Source organism: Camponotus vicinus, unplaced genomic scaffold, assembly GCF_025532165.1.
Source record: "Camponotus vicinus isolate PSW18456_S1 unplaced genomic scaffold, iyCamVici1.0 SCAF_4, whole genome shotgun sequence".
Lineage (NCBI taxonomy): Eukaryota > Metazoa > Arthropoda > Insecta > Hymenoptera > Formicidae > Camponotus > Camponotus vicinus.
The window spans coordinates 21,176,460-21,193,612 of NW_028141976.1; the positions used below are offsets into that span (position 1 = coordinate 21,176,460).

The 17,153-nt window shown below is 39.6% G+C and overlaps 2 protein-coding genes and 1 long non-coding RNA gene across 14 annotated transcripts in view; 1 reads left to right on the plus strand and 2 right to left on the minus strand.

Moving 5' to 3' along the window:
- LOC145971141 (uncharacterized) overlaps window positions 1-15,043 on the minus strand; it is a 239,991-nt gene extending 224,948 nt beyond the window's left edge. For all 3 annotated transcript variants that reach the window (XR_014438774.1, XR_014438776.1, XR_014438775.1), the window contains exon 1: window positions 14,007-15,043. This is a non-coding gene — a long non-coding RNA (uncharacterized LOC145971141). The remainder of the gene's footprint in view (window positions 1-14,006) is intronic.
- Ten-a (Teneurin-a transmembrane protein) overlaps window positions 1-17,153 on the plus strand; it is a 448,925-nt gene that overhangs the window by 224,019 nt on the left and 207,753 nt on the right. The window lies entirely within an intron of this gene.
- On the minus strand, window positions 10,028-12,318 carry LOC145971140 (uncharacterized). The gene is made up of 2 exons (XM_083098492.1): window positions 10,537-12,318; window positions 10,028-10,181 (listed from the first exon to the last, which is right to left on the minus strand). Exon 1 carries the CDS (start codon window positions 12,271-12,273, stop codon window positions 10,540-10,542), a length of 1,734 nt encoding a protein of 577 aa, XP_082954618.1. The 5' UTR covers window positions 12,274-12,318; the 3' UTR covers window positions 10,028-10,181; window positions 10,537-10,539.

Here is a 17,153-nt window from a genome sequence, read left to right on the forward strand (position 1 = left end):
TTGTAGTGATTCTACGGTGATTATTCGAGCGTTTATTGTAATGATTGGATGGACGGGATTGGCGAGATCGCATATCGATTCAAAAATATCGAATGCCGAATTCATGACGCTATCAAACGGTTATTGTTGCCAACAAGTTCACAAGAGTCGGCGTCCTGACTCTCGTAACGAAGCTATGAACTCTGTAACGAAGCTATACAAAAATATATGTTACATAACCGCATACAAATTTCAATAGAAGATTCGTTGTATCATCTACCTCGATTCGCCTGGTGCATTTATAAATGGCCAACATATATAAATGGAAATGTATACGCGCACGCGGTGACAGTATCTCTTTTTTTAACATCATTTTTCAAGTATATTGCCGGATATTTGTTATAAAAAAATAACATCGTTATAAAATAAATTTGTTACAAAATAGTGAAATAACTAGCAAAACGTTGCTTTCTGCGTGAAAAACGCTTCGTTACAAAGTCAAACCGTTATTAAAATTAATCGACTAACGCTAAATTTCTACATAATATTTATATGATGCAATAATAAGAACTGCGACATGAAGGGAGAAAATTAGTAATTAAATGTAAAGTACAATGTATGTATGTGTGTATTAAGACAAAAAGAATCGTCCTCGCGCGCGCGCACACACACACACACACACATATACGTACTGTTTCATTTCTAGAATAATAAACGTACGATGAAAAGCAGTCAAGACAATTAAAGCCAAGAATGAAGGAAGATTGTAAGCCAAAAAGAATGTTTTTGAGTAAAGCGGAAGTACGTAAGAGAAGCTGGGTTAAACAAGCACGAATTTAACGTATTCTTACACGGAAGCTTTTAATCCGCTTCGTAAAAGCGTTGCAAGTGAACTGTACGGTTTTAGTTAGAAACTATAATAATATATCGCGTTTCCTGAAAATGCGCAAAGCTTTGTTGCGTATGATTTTTTTTAAATTTTTAATTCGGCGAGGGTGTAAGCCAAATATTTTTAACTCAATTTCTAAATTTAATCTTATAATATAAAAAAATTGTCGAAAGTATCGCGCTTCTCTCTCTCTCTCTCTCTCTCTCGAAGTCGCGAGAAAATACCCTTTTCATTTTCAATTAGCTACATTCACAACCGTGACGAGCATTTTGCTCAAAAGCCATGCTACATTCGCATACGGCGCACGATCGGTACACGCTCGGGTTCCTTCGATTCGCGCGTCAAGAAATTTTACCCGCTATTCTGCGATAGCGATGACACGTGCGTGCGTATAAAATGGAGCGGCGGCGGAGACGGGGACGACGATGGCGGTTTAATTAAGCGTACGTGTCGTCTGCGATGCGCTGAGAAAAGGTAGCGACGATGAGCGCCAGTGGTCACATATTCGCGTAATAACGTATGTAAGCGTCGCACGTAACAGCGACGCAACGCCGGTAGAATGGCGACTGATTGCCGCGCGGTGCGAATTTAATGCGAGATTCCCGGCGAACCTGGCGCGATATACACGTTGACCGAACACGCGTACGCAAACGCACGCGGACGCATGCTTGCGCAAATTACCCGCGGCGATGCCATGAAAAACGCCGATGTTGAGTTCCGCGGTTTCTGTAACTGATACCGACGCATTCTTCGCCCTGGCTACGGGAAGTACACATTGCTGCAACCAACTACGGTATATAATGAACTAGAACGTGAACAGTTACTTAAAATACTCGCTCGAGTTGCCTAGTGCGAACTGTGCAAGTTGGCGGAAATTATGCGAATAAAGTAACGGTATAATGAAATGTTATGTCAGTGTATTATCTTCAAGTTTAAGTTGCTCGAGTAATTTGTTACGAGTAAGCCAACAATTCCTAATTCCTTTCTCGACGCGTATTACGCGAAAGCTCGCTGTTATCGTGTTAATCGTAACTCTCGTCCCCTCTTCCCCGCTTCCTAGATAACAATTAGTTCGATGTAGCCGGCAGTGGCGGTCGGACGCGTGAAAAGGACAGCGGTTTTCGACAACGCGATAGTTGGACGCGTCGCGATAGGTCATCGCGTGCGTGCAACGCGCTCGCATTTTGACATCCGTCCGTTCGAACGTGCGGCTTCCCCGCCGCGTCATATTATACGTGTGCACGCGTGCACACGCATACACACGCGCGAGGAAACCGCAAAACTCATTCGCGATTGGTCGCCCGTGCCAACGTTCCAATCGTTTTTCCGCGCGGCAATGCATTTTTTCCTTTCTTTTTTTTTTCCCGTCGGGCTTCGCTCGTCTCGTCGGAACAGAACGCCGCGGTCGCCGTCGTGCCGCGGTTGTCCGTCGGTAGAAATTCGCTTTTCATAATTGGCCTGCGGCGTTTTCTGCGCCTGGCACGCTAATGAGCGGTATTGGCAGCCCGTCTAATTTATCTGTGCCGGTGCGTGTGCCGCTGTCGCTGCCGCTACCGTTGCTGCCACCGCTATCGTCGTCGCTGCTGCCGCTGCCGCCGCCGCCACCACCACCACCGCCACCGCCACGCCACCGCCACCGCCATCGCCGCCGCCGCCGCCGCCGTCGCCGTCGACCGATCGATTATCCGGCTTAACCGCTGCGTAATGGGCAACCTGGGTTTCGCTGCGAGAGCGACCGACCGGCGTATCAGCGGTCGTATGGGCACCCACGATGGAGTAAAGGGCCGATATTCCTGTCCTTCCCTTCCCTTCCCTTCCCCCGTAGCGCTCTCGGTCGCGAATGCCATCGCGGTGATATCCGACTGCATTTTTCGAAATTGGTTTCCGCGGGACTCGTGTCGTCGTGCCGCATGGAAAATTTTCCTAAACCGTTTCATTTTTCCGCGTAATTTTTCCCGTACGGCTGCTATCTCGATAGCGTGAATCGGGGGCGTGCGAGCGCGAGTTGGTTGGAATTAAATAGCGCGTTTCGTTTGCGCAGGCTTCTCATTTTTTTTTAACGTAACGCTATCGATACGCGTGCAGTTATCCGTCGACGGGTTTAAAGCCACGGGAATTCCGATCGTCTGGAAATTTTTCAACACCGATCGACCGATTGGTCGTAGCGGCTAATTTATCGGCACAACTAATACGAGAGTTTAAAAATTAATCTAAAACTGTGAAAAAGATTAAGAGGAAAAAATTATTGTTAATTAAAAGATAAGATGTTACGTCGCAAAATATGAAGAGATGTAAGAGACAATTTCTCCCTAATGCAATGGCTTAAACTTTAGTTTTCCGCGTGTCGGGGAATCGCTAACTACATATTATCGATCCTTTGTAACTGTTGAGAAAACGAACTGTATTACCGACGCTAAATCTATGTAGAGAGCGCTCGGGGCGACAAGTCCCGGCGGGGCCGCTCCCTTCGAGGAGGAGGATCGTGGCTGCGTCGGACGGAAGCCATGTTGAATTTTGTCTTTGGGTCGTAACGACACGTGTCTCGCGAGACTTGTGAATTTCCGAATTTTGAAACTCTATACGAGTCCAATTGGGGACAAGTTTGTGAGTTATACTTTGAGTTTTCTCGGGCAATCTGAGGAAACGTGCCGAAAGGTGGAAGAGTGAGAGATATCTCTCTCCAAGGCTAATTTAGCCTTTCAATTCTGCCGCAAGGTGTTGAGTCCCAGTTCGACTCTTGTATTCTGCCGCAAGGTGTTGAGTCCCAGTTCGACTCTTGTATTCTGCCGCAAGGTGTTGAGTCCCAGTTCGACTCTGAGCAATCATAGAAGGAACAGTCTCTATACGACTGATATCCATTGTTTGCCATGTGCAGACCCCTCCGACAGGGAGAGGGGGTGCTTGCCAATATAGCATTATGTTCATATACAATCGTATTATTCTCGAGTCAACTAATAACTACCTCTCTTACAGATAATTAATTCTTTTTAATTTTCAGCTGTGAAGCCTATCACATTATGACCATTATTATTTAGAAAGGCTTTACGTCTTATATTATGAAATTAAATTTAAGTTATTGTTATAACATTTTAAAGTATTTTTTTTTAGTTGGTTTCTTTTTTATGATTGCTTGAGCTTAATTTTCATTGTTGATAAACTTACTTCATGACTTTAATTAGAAGATAAAAGTTATATAATTATGTGAAACCATAGACTCTTAGATAATTATTGAAATTTAAGGATAACTAACTATAATTTCTGACAAATACATAAAAACATGTCTTACATTGAAATTTGCTTTCAATTGCCTCCTCTACCTCATCTGCGTTAACTTCTTTTAGTCACAACATAAGTTTGCAGAATCGAATTGGAAGATAACCGAACAGTAACGCGATGCACGAACTCGGAACGAGGGATCGAACAAGATTTTCATGTATCCTATCAAACGTTTCACCGCATGCTTTAATAGCGTGGAAAAACAATATTGCCAAAAATATCGTTTCGAACAAAATATCTTTGATTATTGACCTTTTTCACATTCATAGAGGTTTTCCATCTCATCGATATCGAGCGAAAAACTGAAGTTTAAGCCTCAGATTTTGCAGTCACGGCCAACTGGCGATTTATCGGATAGATGCTAGCGCGATCATATGGTCAAAATAAAAGAAGCCGCTCGGACGAAAAACGTGAAGGTAATTGCAGGGAACCCCATCTAGATCTCGATATGGAGCTTTCTTAATGGGCATGTCGTTGCGTGCCACAAAACACACTCAAAAAGATCCGATAACGGTTCGCCGTTCGAGTGAATTTCACTCGCGTGTAAAAAAAAAGTTCGGAGCAAACAATCGCTGTTATCCAGCACGCATTCATTTAAGATACCATCCTTATGCATATGTACTATCTAACATAGAGCAAGTAATCGCACTATATCAACAGTATAAATTACATTCTTTTTTTATCAAGCTACTTGTAGATTTGAACTATGGATACTCTTGGTTTCGTTTCATCAGAGAATCCGATGATTATAAAGAGATTAAAAATTCCGAAGCACGGATAAAATCTTTTTCATAATGCAAGAAAAACCGAGTCGCTTGTCTCGTGATAAATTCTTGACTGATATAATTGTAAATTGAAAATACTTATTTATCTTGTAGATTTCTTTTATAAGAATCTGAAGAATATTTATTGTGTACTATGCAACCGTCTATTTCCAGAGAAATTTTATTGATAACATTACTCTCGATTATTCGAGGGAAAAAAAGAAATGTTTTCTCTCGATACAAATTTCCTTTTAGCAATTTCACTTTTCAATGATTATTAATACGAAAATACTGTTGTATTTCATACCGCTATCATTGAAAATGTCTTTAATTAGCGCGTTATTTCATTATTTAAATTATTATTCAAACTTTTTCCCCGTTCGGTGCACTTAATTACATTAACTTCTTTTGGAAATAATCCAATTTTTCCGGTACAATGCATAATAAAAACCGATTAGCTGGTTTGTTGATAACCCAATTTATCGTCATGATTTACCGTCGACGATTGCTTCCCCTCGAATCGCCCACGATCGTTCGTCAGTTTAATCGGGACCAGGGATAAAACTGTTGATCCTGAGTTATGATGATCAGAGTATCATATATTACACGAGTATGAGCGATGACTTCCGCATTTGCCTCGCATTTGTCGTCTTCCTTTCCGCCCTACGTACTACATCGAAAAATATCAAGATAGTCGTGGAGGTCACCCCTCGTCACCCAAGCCGAATCTCGCAGAGATAGTTCCTCAAGGGATGACATTCAGACCGTGTTGCCTTGACTCGTTTCGAGCCGTCTTTCCGACATTTTGATGAGGTGGGATTTGGCTGAGAGCCAGTGCAAATGCCATTCTCTTTCGTTCTCCCTACGATCCGACTCTTTCACGCGCCCTCCATCCCTTTTCTTTACACGTCGTGTCCGCCACCCTCCCAAGTACTCCGATTACTGTTATCGCTATCTCACAGTTTGTTTGAATACGTAATATAGAATAATGTCAAATATCATCGCGAAATAAATAACAATGAGAAATAAAAATGTTAATGATTATTAATGACGATTGTTATTCGAATAAAATCGAAGGGCATGTCGAGATTCAATGCATCTGCATATAATATCATCGCGTAATTAAATTCATTTTTATTCGCTCAATTAATCGTTTATTCAAAATCATCCACTTTACGCTGATCTTTTTTTACGACGTCGACAGTAAAAATAAAATCTATAATTCCTTATTATGCTAAAATAATTAACTTGATACCAAGATATTATTAATAATTAATTTTTGCCGATTCATATACCTCTCTCATTTTAATTAATTATATAATACATTCTCGTTCGCTAAATAAGCTTTTCCCCTCGCTCATCCACATACGTCGACAGTTACCTTCCACATCAATAAATAATGAATATCTTGCGGAAAAAACTGATGATCTCCGAAAATCATTAGACTTTTCGTCGAGGGAGCGCTGATCGTAATGAAAAAGTAATCGTTTATTTCTTACCCCGGAGGACCTCCGACTGTTTTATTGCTGCTTAATAGCCAAGGAACAGACTTTGGCAACGCGAGGCGAGGCGAGATATAATTCGCAACTCAAAAGGGTGTGTCGCATCGTTCGATATTGCGAAATAATTTTTCACCGCGCATTAGCATCGTGACACGTGTCGGCTCCATTTGTCAGTTCTCTAACCTGTACAACTCTATCTGTGAAAAAGCCCCGGGAATATAATACAGTCGCGCGTGTACATGAGGCAATAATGGTGCGCGCGCGTAAGAGAGAGAGAGAGATAAAGAGAGCCGGATCGTCGTGACACACGGCGCCGTGCTGTGTTTCACAAACACGCGGACGCGCGAGTCGTGTGCGAGCGAGGCCACGTGTGCGACCGCACAGCTCCGAGAGCGGCTTTATAATGATCCCGTAGAAATTCATTAAAACTCATAATCAACGTGGTGCATACTTCGCGTACGTTCGAAGCTGGCGAAATAATGTAATTTTAATGCCGCGCAGAACCGCGCTGCCGGACCGCGCGGCGCGCGTCATACACGTTTTATCCGGGAGTTGCTCCCAACGGCGCCGCGCGGATGTGTGCGCCAGAGGGGAAATGCAAATTTCGTTCGCGCATTTTGTTTTGGAATTTAATGTAGTTAGGTGCAAACGGGGTTATATCAGAATGTCGTAATGCGGCGCGTCACGCGAAGCCAATTTTGAGAGTAATTTGGTCAGTCCTGACGAGGCGCGGCCCGGCAGATTCAACGTACAACACCGCTCGTATTAATTATCTCGAGGCCGGGATCGCTTCGAGACAATATTTCACGCTCTCGTGAGTTTTGTTAAAGCGATCCGTAAAAAGATTATAAATGTTAACAATAGCTCGTCGATAATTACATCGCGTCAGAGTACAAATACACTTTCGCTAGACTCAATCAACCTTTTTCTTCCTGCTCGCAGCGAACGCGTGAATATTTTGCAACTACTTGACCGACTCTCGCGACAACTTGGCAACGACCATAAACGCTTACCTAGCGTACCTAAGTACGTAGAAAGCTGAAAACATGCTGTCCACCGAGTAAACAAGATACAAGATAGTGGAATATTAGATAGCGTTTACAACAGAAAGTCACTTCGCGCTTAGTAAGCGCTTGCTCGAGCAAAATCCGAGAGTATAAGTTATGTAATTAAAATTATACATACATATATGTGTATATAAATTCACTAACTAAGCAAGTTTCAAAATAAAGCAGCTAAAAAGAACAACACTTTAATGACGTACGTATTTCGCTAAATAATAATTCGTATCAAAAGCTATCGATTTTTCCTTTTTAATTGTATAATATCAAATTTAATATCTCAAAACTTTATCAGATAGAAAGATTATATCAATAAAAATAATTACATAATTATCGTCGCTTATTTAAACACGTTGAAAGCGATGTGTTTGAGATGATGTGAAAAATATAAGCGCGCAACATTCTCCGTCACAAAGGATTATGTAACGAATGCAGACGCTCTCGCGCATAAAGTTCTATCTCGTTGCGAGGAGGAGGGGAAGGGCGTATCATTCCGTACCCGGCTACACGCGTTCCGAGCGGTGACGCCAGTGCAAAGGGTTAATTGTTTCGCGCGGGGATTTGCGGCGCGTCAAAGAACACATCGTGCAACGCGGCGACGTGTTCCCAAGTCCCGTCGACGGATAATGATCTAAATCCCGGTCAAATCTGAAACCGGATCCTAATCTATGCTCGGTTCGCTGCACCGATGTAGCCCCCGCATCCTATCGAGTACGTCGAGGGGGTCCGATCGATCGCCGCATCTCTCTCTCTCTCTCTCACTCGATCGAGTGTCGTGATGGGAATTACGAGGGGACGATTACCGTGGATTTTCGTGAATATATATTCGACGCGCACGATAAAATGGTCGATGAATTATGGGGGAAGTGCTGAGAAGTGCGGCACGGGGAAGGATCGGGGTCACGTGGCCACGCGTGGTACACCAAATGCGGTGAAATTTATTACTCGCTCGAGCGAGACTGATCACCGGCCTACACCTACCGTCGAAACTTTGCCATTCGATATCGATATGATCGACGTTGTTGATCAGCAGCAAAAACAAATCTCAGAATTCTCTCGATTTCGACACTTTAAATGCAAGATTTTCGCGAATATAATTATGAAACGTGAATCACGATGCGCGATGCGGTTTTATGTGTTTTACAATATTTTGCTAGATTATAAAATATTCTTTATATTTCATCATAATTTCTGCATGAACTCAGTCTAATATAATAATATTATAAGCTGTGGAATTTTTATATTAAATTGCTTAAAACTTGGATAATGTTAATGGATGTTCCCTCGCATCTCGCATAGTCGTCCTACTCATAGAAATTGATCGTTCCTCGAATACTCAACACGAGACACACACGTTCGAGATGTCGCGCACGAGATACTAGATAGCGTAAGATGGGACACAATGGCTAATTAGGTATGCATAATTACTGAAATTCCTGGGATGCAAATACCTTCGTTAGATAACATGGCGAACAAACTTAGCTGAACTTTGATGTCGAATCCGAGTACGCGAGAATTCCGAGCGTCTCGCAAGCCCATTCGGTTACGTCAACAACATCATAACTCTTCCGGTAAGCGAGTGACAGTAACGATTCCGAGCAATCCCGGTGCATTTGGCTTTTATGAAAACAAATCAGCAGCCGTTTCTGCTGCATCGCAGATGCGTTCAAAACAGTACTTCGCTCAAGCGTCTACAAAGCGCGTGTCATCATATTTTTTTAAAGGGCCCCGGGCTTGTGTAAACACGTGTTTGAAGTATCGTTTCATGTACACTAAAGAGATTCGGTTAGTTGAAATGCTGCGCGTAACCTTTGATCTCCAAAAAAATACTCTTTTTCGTGTTTGCTCATCGCGCGACGAGTATATTTACCCGTGCTATACGGCGCAATGAATTTTCCTGACCGTAACGATACTTGGTAATTTGCCGTTGCCGGCGCGATGTAGTAACGATCATTTTTCCGACATGGCGAGCGAAAATAATAAGCCCGAGCACACATCGAAACGACACGCCACACCGCCCTCTTCCCTTCCTTGGTACGAAAGAAAAGAAATAATTAGATGTACGATAAAATCCAAGTCGTAAGAAACACGTTGCCACAAAATAAAGTTTGCTAAATATTTCGAACGGTATGGGTGTACGAAGAATAAAGCTGTGAAATACTGGACGCGTATCTTTGTTGCAGATTTAATCACGACATATTGTGTGGAATAATTGTAAGAATTTGTTCGTAATATAATCGTATGTCGAGCGCATAAACTCGGGATTGCATTTGTCCATGGAGAAACGGATGTCGCATTCCCATGTGCTATTTCTACTGTTATAGCGTTACATGGTAGCGACATGCGATGCACCGAGTCCGACATAATACAATGTAAAATATGGCAGAACACCCAGCCCGGGCTCGTGTCCTAATTACAGGCGTATCGTCTGCTGTCCCAGTTAAAGATACACATCCGGCAAATGGGAAATTAAGGGGGGAAATACATTTAGAAGCTAGAAATTTACATGATTTTCGTGAATTTTTTTGGATAGAAAAAAAGAGGGGTACATTTTTGAAACTTTGGGATTTATTTAGACATATATAAAAGAACAAACATGAATTTTTTTATTATATTATTTTTAAAAATGGCGGCTTGGCTGGAGTGTGAATACCATAGGTCTGCGCCGGAGGAGAAAAACGGCGTGACGCATACCGCCTGTTGTAAACTTCTGAAACATAAAAAACAAAAAGAAACTTATTATTTATACTCATAGTTTGTCGATGAACCTAAATATGATTTAAAAAATTGAAAATTGCAATATTTATATGCGTTTGAAATAAAAATTCATTTTTTAGGCTTTTTTTGTCTTTTTTTGCAATAAAAAACTATTTTTTTTTTATTCTCTTTAAAAACATTTAGGTTCATCGATAAGGTAATAGTATTATAAAGATATGGTAAAAATTTCAGAATGATTGGTTAAATAGTTTTTGAGCTACACGTCACGCCAGTTTGAAAAATCACGTTTCGAGAAAAACGTGTTTAAAGTTTTGACTCGAGAAAACTACATGATTTTTCCAACTCACCGGCTAATCAGCAATTCCAGGGCCATATAACATTCCTTCTGCTTCTTCGTAAAACTGATTTTCTTCAATGAGTTGCTCCTTCTTAGCTTTTCGAGCTTCCTTTGTTGACAAAGAGCTGCGTCGTTCCTGACGACGCAGCCGGCGGTCGTCGACTTCCTCGGCGTATCTCTTGCTGTGGCTGCCTATCGTCACCTGCAGCTCCGCCATCATCTGCAAAATTGCTGTGTAGCCTTCGTTGAAAATACCAGCAGCTATAAAGGCAGCGATTTCAACTATTTTCAGTCCAGAATGGAGATGTTTAGGGGCCAAGCGCCAGATTGTTGCGTTGAAACTTTCATTAGCATTTTGCGTGTGGCCACCTAAACATCTGACTAACAAATCTTCTTTTGATAAATCTTTATAGATTGGCAATAAAAATTCTTGAACTTTTTTATCAAGTGGAGGAGGATGCTCATATAAATCCATATTGGCTCCTATTGCTTTCCCCTTTTGCCACTTACACCAGCTGTCTTCGCCTGGCGGGCAGTAGTCGTGTTGCGGTTTTTCATTTGTTGAGCATAGGTGGTAAAACGTAGCCATTATTTCTCTTTTCATATTATCTACACTATCTGAATTTCTGCGAATGGCTAAGCCATAATAGGTAGTGAGCTTCTTTATCAAAGCGTCAGTCAATTTACCTTTACCACCTAGCTTCTGCGTTTTTTTTACGTTTCGAAGTCGAGTGCCCATTCTCTTCTCGACGTGTCCGACACACTCACTTTTGATAACGGTCAATTCGTCGCCATATGGATTTATATCTAATATAGCCTTATACGTTTTGGAGTCTCCATCTCCGATATAATTTCCGTACTTTACGCCGAATTTCTCCTCCGATCTTAAAAATATTTCTTTGATTGCATCGACTTCCATCTTGCCTGCAGAGCCCTCATGATTTTTCGTGCATTCCTCCTCATGTTCTGCATACCATTCTTCATAATCTGGATTGTCTTTCTTATTTTTCCAAAGTGTACATGCATGACAGTAACTGCTTTTAACTATTAAATCAATAACTTTACCGGTATAGTAGCCTAAAAGCGTAGTTACTCCATATAATGATTTGAAGCCACGTCTCTTCCAAGAGCCATCACCGGACACTTTTAAATTCAAAATGAGCCGCTCATGTTGTTCATTCCTTTTTTTTTCTTCTTCCACAGCTTTCTTGCTTAGGCGTTCGAAGACGGATTCTGCAATCGAATGAATATGCACGATGATATTGTTGTACGTGCTCTCGCTTATACCGCTGCAGATATCCATTAAATTACAAAATAAATTAATTCCTTCTCTGCCGATGCCTAAAAGACGCATAACGAAAACAATTCGGCGATTCACTTCATATCCAGTATTAATTAAAGGACCTGAATTTATGTCTCTTCGTCCACAGCGGCATAACAAAACTAGTTTGAAACCGAGTCCTCGATTTGCAGCTTCTTCAAATTTTATAGTTTGTTTGCACTTGCGACAAATAACTATCTCTGTCAAAGCTGCAAAAACTGTGTAAAATTCAATTAGCCGATAACCGTGCAAAAGGGTCCACGGAATATCGGTGGCATCGGCGGTTAAAATTTTTTTAGCACTCGCGCTTGAACTTCCCTCTTCACTTTTATCACTTTTTTTAGTAAACTGGTTACCGAAAAATATTCTTTTGCGTCTCTTTGATGGACGATCCGATGTTTCCTTATTACCTTTCGGATACGACATTTTAATTTACTCAAAAATATCTGGCAAAATTCTAAAAAAATACGTCTGAACAGACTGAATTTTGGAGCGAAACTGACGACGCTTGAATGTAAAACGAGTTCCAACGCTCTCTTGCTAAACATAAACAATTGAACATTCCGGACGGGATGCGATAGCACACGAGCCCGATAGCGTACGAGTGTTGCTAATTGGCGGAGATAATAAAAGAAAGGGAGCTCTGCGCCGAGCGCGCCCGTATATCTACGGCGCGCTGCCAGGCCTCAAGAGGCGCGTCCCGTTCAACAGCTGTAACTTCCAAACTATTTCGAATTTCGATTTAAAATTTTGGGATTACATTCTTGAAATGCTAAGCCAACATATTATGCAAAAAAAATGCATTTTTTGAAAGTTGTAAATGTATTTCCCCCCTTAATGAGCAATACTTATTAATCACATATAATCAAAACGGAGTAGTCTCTGCATCATAATTAATTGTTCGTGTCTCATAAGTTCGATCTAATCCCTGATAGTGATAAATATAACTCATGCAGATATTATTCTTGCGAAATTGTCACGTTATACATATATTTATCACAAACATATATACATATACATATATTTATTGCAAGGCAAGTATGTTTTATCGTAACTTTTGATTAGTGTAGAAAATATAAATTGTCTAAGGGATTATAAAAAAGAATAAAACAAGTTGAAATGTACACATGAAGAAAAAAACGAATTAAAATGCTGCATCAATATGAGCTTAAAAGCTTTTGAATTTTCTATTTTAAAATGATTGAAAAATTCAAATTTTATATATTATAATTAATATAATTTAAACATATAGATAATTTTAAAATGATTGAAAAATTCAAATTTTTCAATCATTTTAAAATTATCTGTATGTTTAAATTATATAACACAAGTTAGAACGCGTAATATACGTCTATTCTTTTTTATTTTTATTTTTTTTTAATGTATACTTTAGATGACATATGATTATATATCTATAATTATAGAAAAATAAGATGCAAATTTAAGATTATAAATAAAATTTATTTGAGTGATTATATAGTTTTATATTTATATTTTTCTATAATTATAGATATACATATAATCACATGTCATCTAAAGCGCACATTAAAAAAAAAAAAAAAAAACATATTACGCGATCTAACTTGTGTTATACATATAATTGAAACATACAGATAATTTTAAAATAATTGAAAAATCTGAATTTTTCTATCATTTTAAAATAAAAAATTCGAAAGCTTTTAACAGCGAGAAATAACAATGGAATCATATGTAAATGAATCTCAGAGATTGTATAGATTGCATTACAGTTATTTATGACAATGTGTGTGCATCAAGAGCAGTGTAAAGACGTGTACAAACTTGTTGCGTACTCTCGTATCATATCATCGTATCGTGACAAGGTTATGTGCATTCGCATATCTAATTTTTGATACGCACTCTGTTTATACGAACATCATTTTCGGCCAACCGTTTGTAACTTCGAACAGAACTCCGATGACACGTTTGACATAATGTTCATTAAATAAGCGAAGAATACGAAATGAGACGATCCATGCTATCGATACTCAATTGCATACGTTTCGATCTGGACAAAGAAAACTGATTTAATGCGCCGATACACACAAGGACGCAACAAGTCTATGACTGATTTAAAATGCGTAACGCCAACAAAATAAATGTTAATCATAAGAGAACATAATAGCTGAAAATTTACTCACCAGGCGAATTTGTTGTCATCTTTGCCGTCGTCTCAACATGTCGAATCCTTCGAATCCTCGCACTGGCAAAGGGAAAGTCCTTAAGAAAGCTTCCGATGGCACTCTAATTAATTTCAATTGTCCGTCACTTCACATAAAACACTCCCGCATTGTATGATATATAATATACTTTGAACGAGTAAATAACACGAAACATAATCAATCGATGCTGCGGATGCTCCGTCACTCGCAAGATTCATACTCGATGAAAACAGCGTGCGTTAATAAACACAGACCGATTCGATAGCGTCTTAACCTCAATCTCGATACCCGGCATTTTATACAATACTTCCGTCATACGTCCAACGTTCTTTAGAGGAATATATAGCGCAAAATATGCCACGAAGTATAATAACACAACGCTGTTGATTAATTGTCCATAAGACTGGAGGTTAACGAGAAAAATACGCGTAAAATACGGACCGATCCGACGTCGCCGAAAGATTGGCTGAAACTGCGAGAAGTGTGTTGTCGATTTGTAACTACGCGAGTCAAGGACAAAACATAGCGACGACTTTCGATTATCAACACACTGGCTGTCGCGTTTTCGAATTAAATAGATTAAAATGAAAATAATTCACACACAGATTCATACTCGACGAAAAGAGCGCGAATAAAACACAGACCGATTCGATAGCGTCTTAACCTCAATCTTGATGCCCGGGCACTTTACACAATACTCCCGTCATACGTTCAACGTCCTTTAGACGAATATATAACGCAAAATATGCCGCGAAGTATAATAACACAATGTTGTTGATTAATTGTCCATAAGACTGGAGCTTAACGGGAAAAATGCGCGTAAAATATGGACCGATACGACGTCGTCGGAAGATTCGCGAAACTGCGAGAAGTGCGCTGTCGATTTGTAACTACGCGAGTCAAGGACAAAACATAGTGGCCGATAACTTTCGATTGTCAAAACAAACTTGCTGTCGCGTTTTCGAATTTAATAGATTAAAGTGAAAATAATTTACACTCGACGAAAAGAGCGCGAATAAAACACAGATCGATTCGATAGCGTCTTAACCTCAATCTCGATGCCCGGGCACTTTACACAATACTCCCGTCATATGTCCAACATTCTTTAGAGGAATATATAACACAAAATATGCCGCGAAGTATAATAACACAATGCTGCTGATTAATTGTCCAAAAGACTGGAGCTTAATGAGAAAAATGCGCGTAAAATACGGACCGATCCAACATCGTCGAAAGATTCGTTGAAACTGCGAGAAGTGTGTTGTAACTACGCGAGTCAAGGACAAAACATAGCGACGACCTTCGATTATCAACACACTGGCTGTCGCGTTTTCGAATTTAATAGATTAAAATGAAAATAATTCACACTCGACGAATAAAACAGACCGATTCGATGACGTCTTAACCTCAATCTCGATACCCGGCACTTTACACAATACTTTCGTCATACGTCCAACGTCCTTTAGATGAATATATAACGCAAAATATGCCGCGAAGTATAGTAACACACAATGCTGTTGATTAATTGTCCATAAGATTGGAGTTTAATGAGAAAAATGCGCGTAAAATACGGACCGATCCGACATCGTCGAAAGATTCGCTGAAACTGCGAGAAGTGTGTTGTCGATTTGTAACTACGTACGCGAGTCAAGGACAAAACATAGCGGCCGATAACTTTCGATTGTCAAAACACACTTGCTGTCGCGTTTTCGAATTTAATAGATTGAAATGAAAATAATTCACACACAGTCTTACTTTAAAATCTATTATCAATGCGAAATAGTATATTTACGTATAATACGTAATATTCATCGCCCGACATTTTTTTCGGCACTCTCGATGCTACACGGTCAATTGTATGATATTTATACTCATTAATTTGAGCTCGGATGAGATGCCATATAATTATGATTGTAACGATCACAGTATTAATTACGATCAACTGATTCCGTTTGACTCGCGATATATTTCATCGCTAATATATCCGCCACAAGCATAATGACTCGTAAATGATCGCACGCCGTAGACGGAGACGACCGAACGTGTCGACTTTCGCGACATTCGCGTAATATCCGATTCCGAAATTTCGAATTGGTACTACGTGATACAATACCAAGGAGAAAAATTAATTACAATTTTATCATCAATTATTAATAGAAACGCGATACAATTTATTAAATTATTGATTTTTATCACTCTTAACATAATAATATTACGTGTTAACGCATCCGCGTATGTGACACGAATAAAAACGAGTAAAAGTTCAAACTAACCCTCGCAATCAAAACGACACTAATTGTAAACGAGAAACTATAAATTCAAGGACATCATGTGTATCGTGAGGAAGAGAAAAAGGAGTTGAGCCCTTGTTTAGAACACGTAATAGTATATGACTGCGCTTATCTATGTTTTGAGAAGTAAAACGTCCACGTCTAGTCCACTGATTCTCGAGCGAGTGTGGGAAAATAACATAATTTATGGTGTTTTACTATTGTGTTTTACTTATTTGATTATTGCCTCTCGTTCTCGGCGACTTCTTCATCTTTTAATCTGAGATGATTAAAGAATTAAAAAAGATAACGATAAGATAATTTCTAGGAAAAATGAAACGGAATAATATTATATATTGTATGGTGCCAACAATATAAAAAGTAAGGTAGAAATTTATTAAGGATAAAGCGGAGCGTATTTGTTAAAAACATTTATTGTGTTTATCAAAATTTTTCTGCGATAAAATAAAATGAGATAAATTTTGCGTTCACGTTATAAGGATTCGCTTTCGAGAATCTCTTTTCCTCGAGTCTATGATGCTAAAATTCAGACAAATGCATTCGAAAATCTCTCTCTCTCTTTCTCATCGAGTTTAGTATCGTGGCTTTAAAACGCGTTTCTTTAGCTTAGAAAAAAATTATGAGGAAGGCGATAAACGTGAAGCGTTTCGATAAACATACAATTGTACTCTATCATATACTATGAACAAAATAGTCAGATATTTTTTTACTTCGATGCTTTTCAAAATATAAATAAACAGAGTCGTAATCGCTCTATTATGTATATACAAACAGGTCGATTCGCTTCCCTTTCTCGCGACGCACATGATGTCTTTGTTTTTTAATTTTTTGTTTC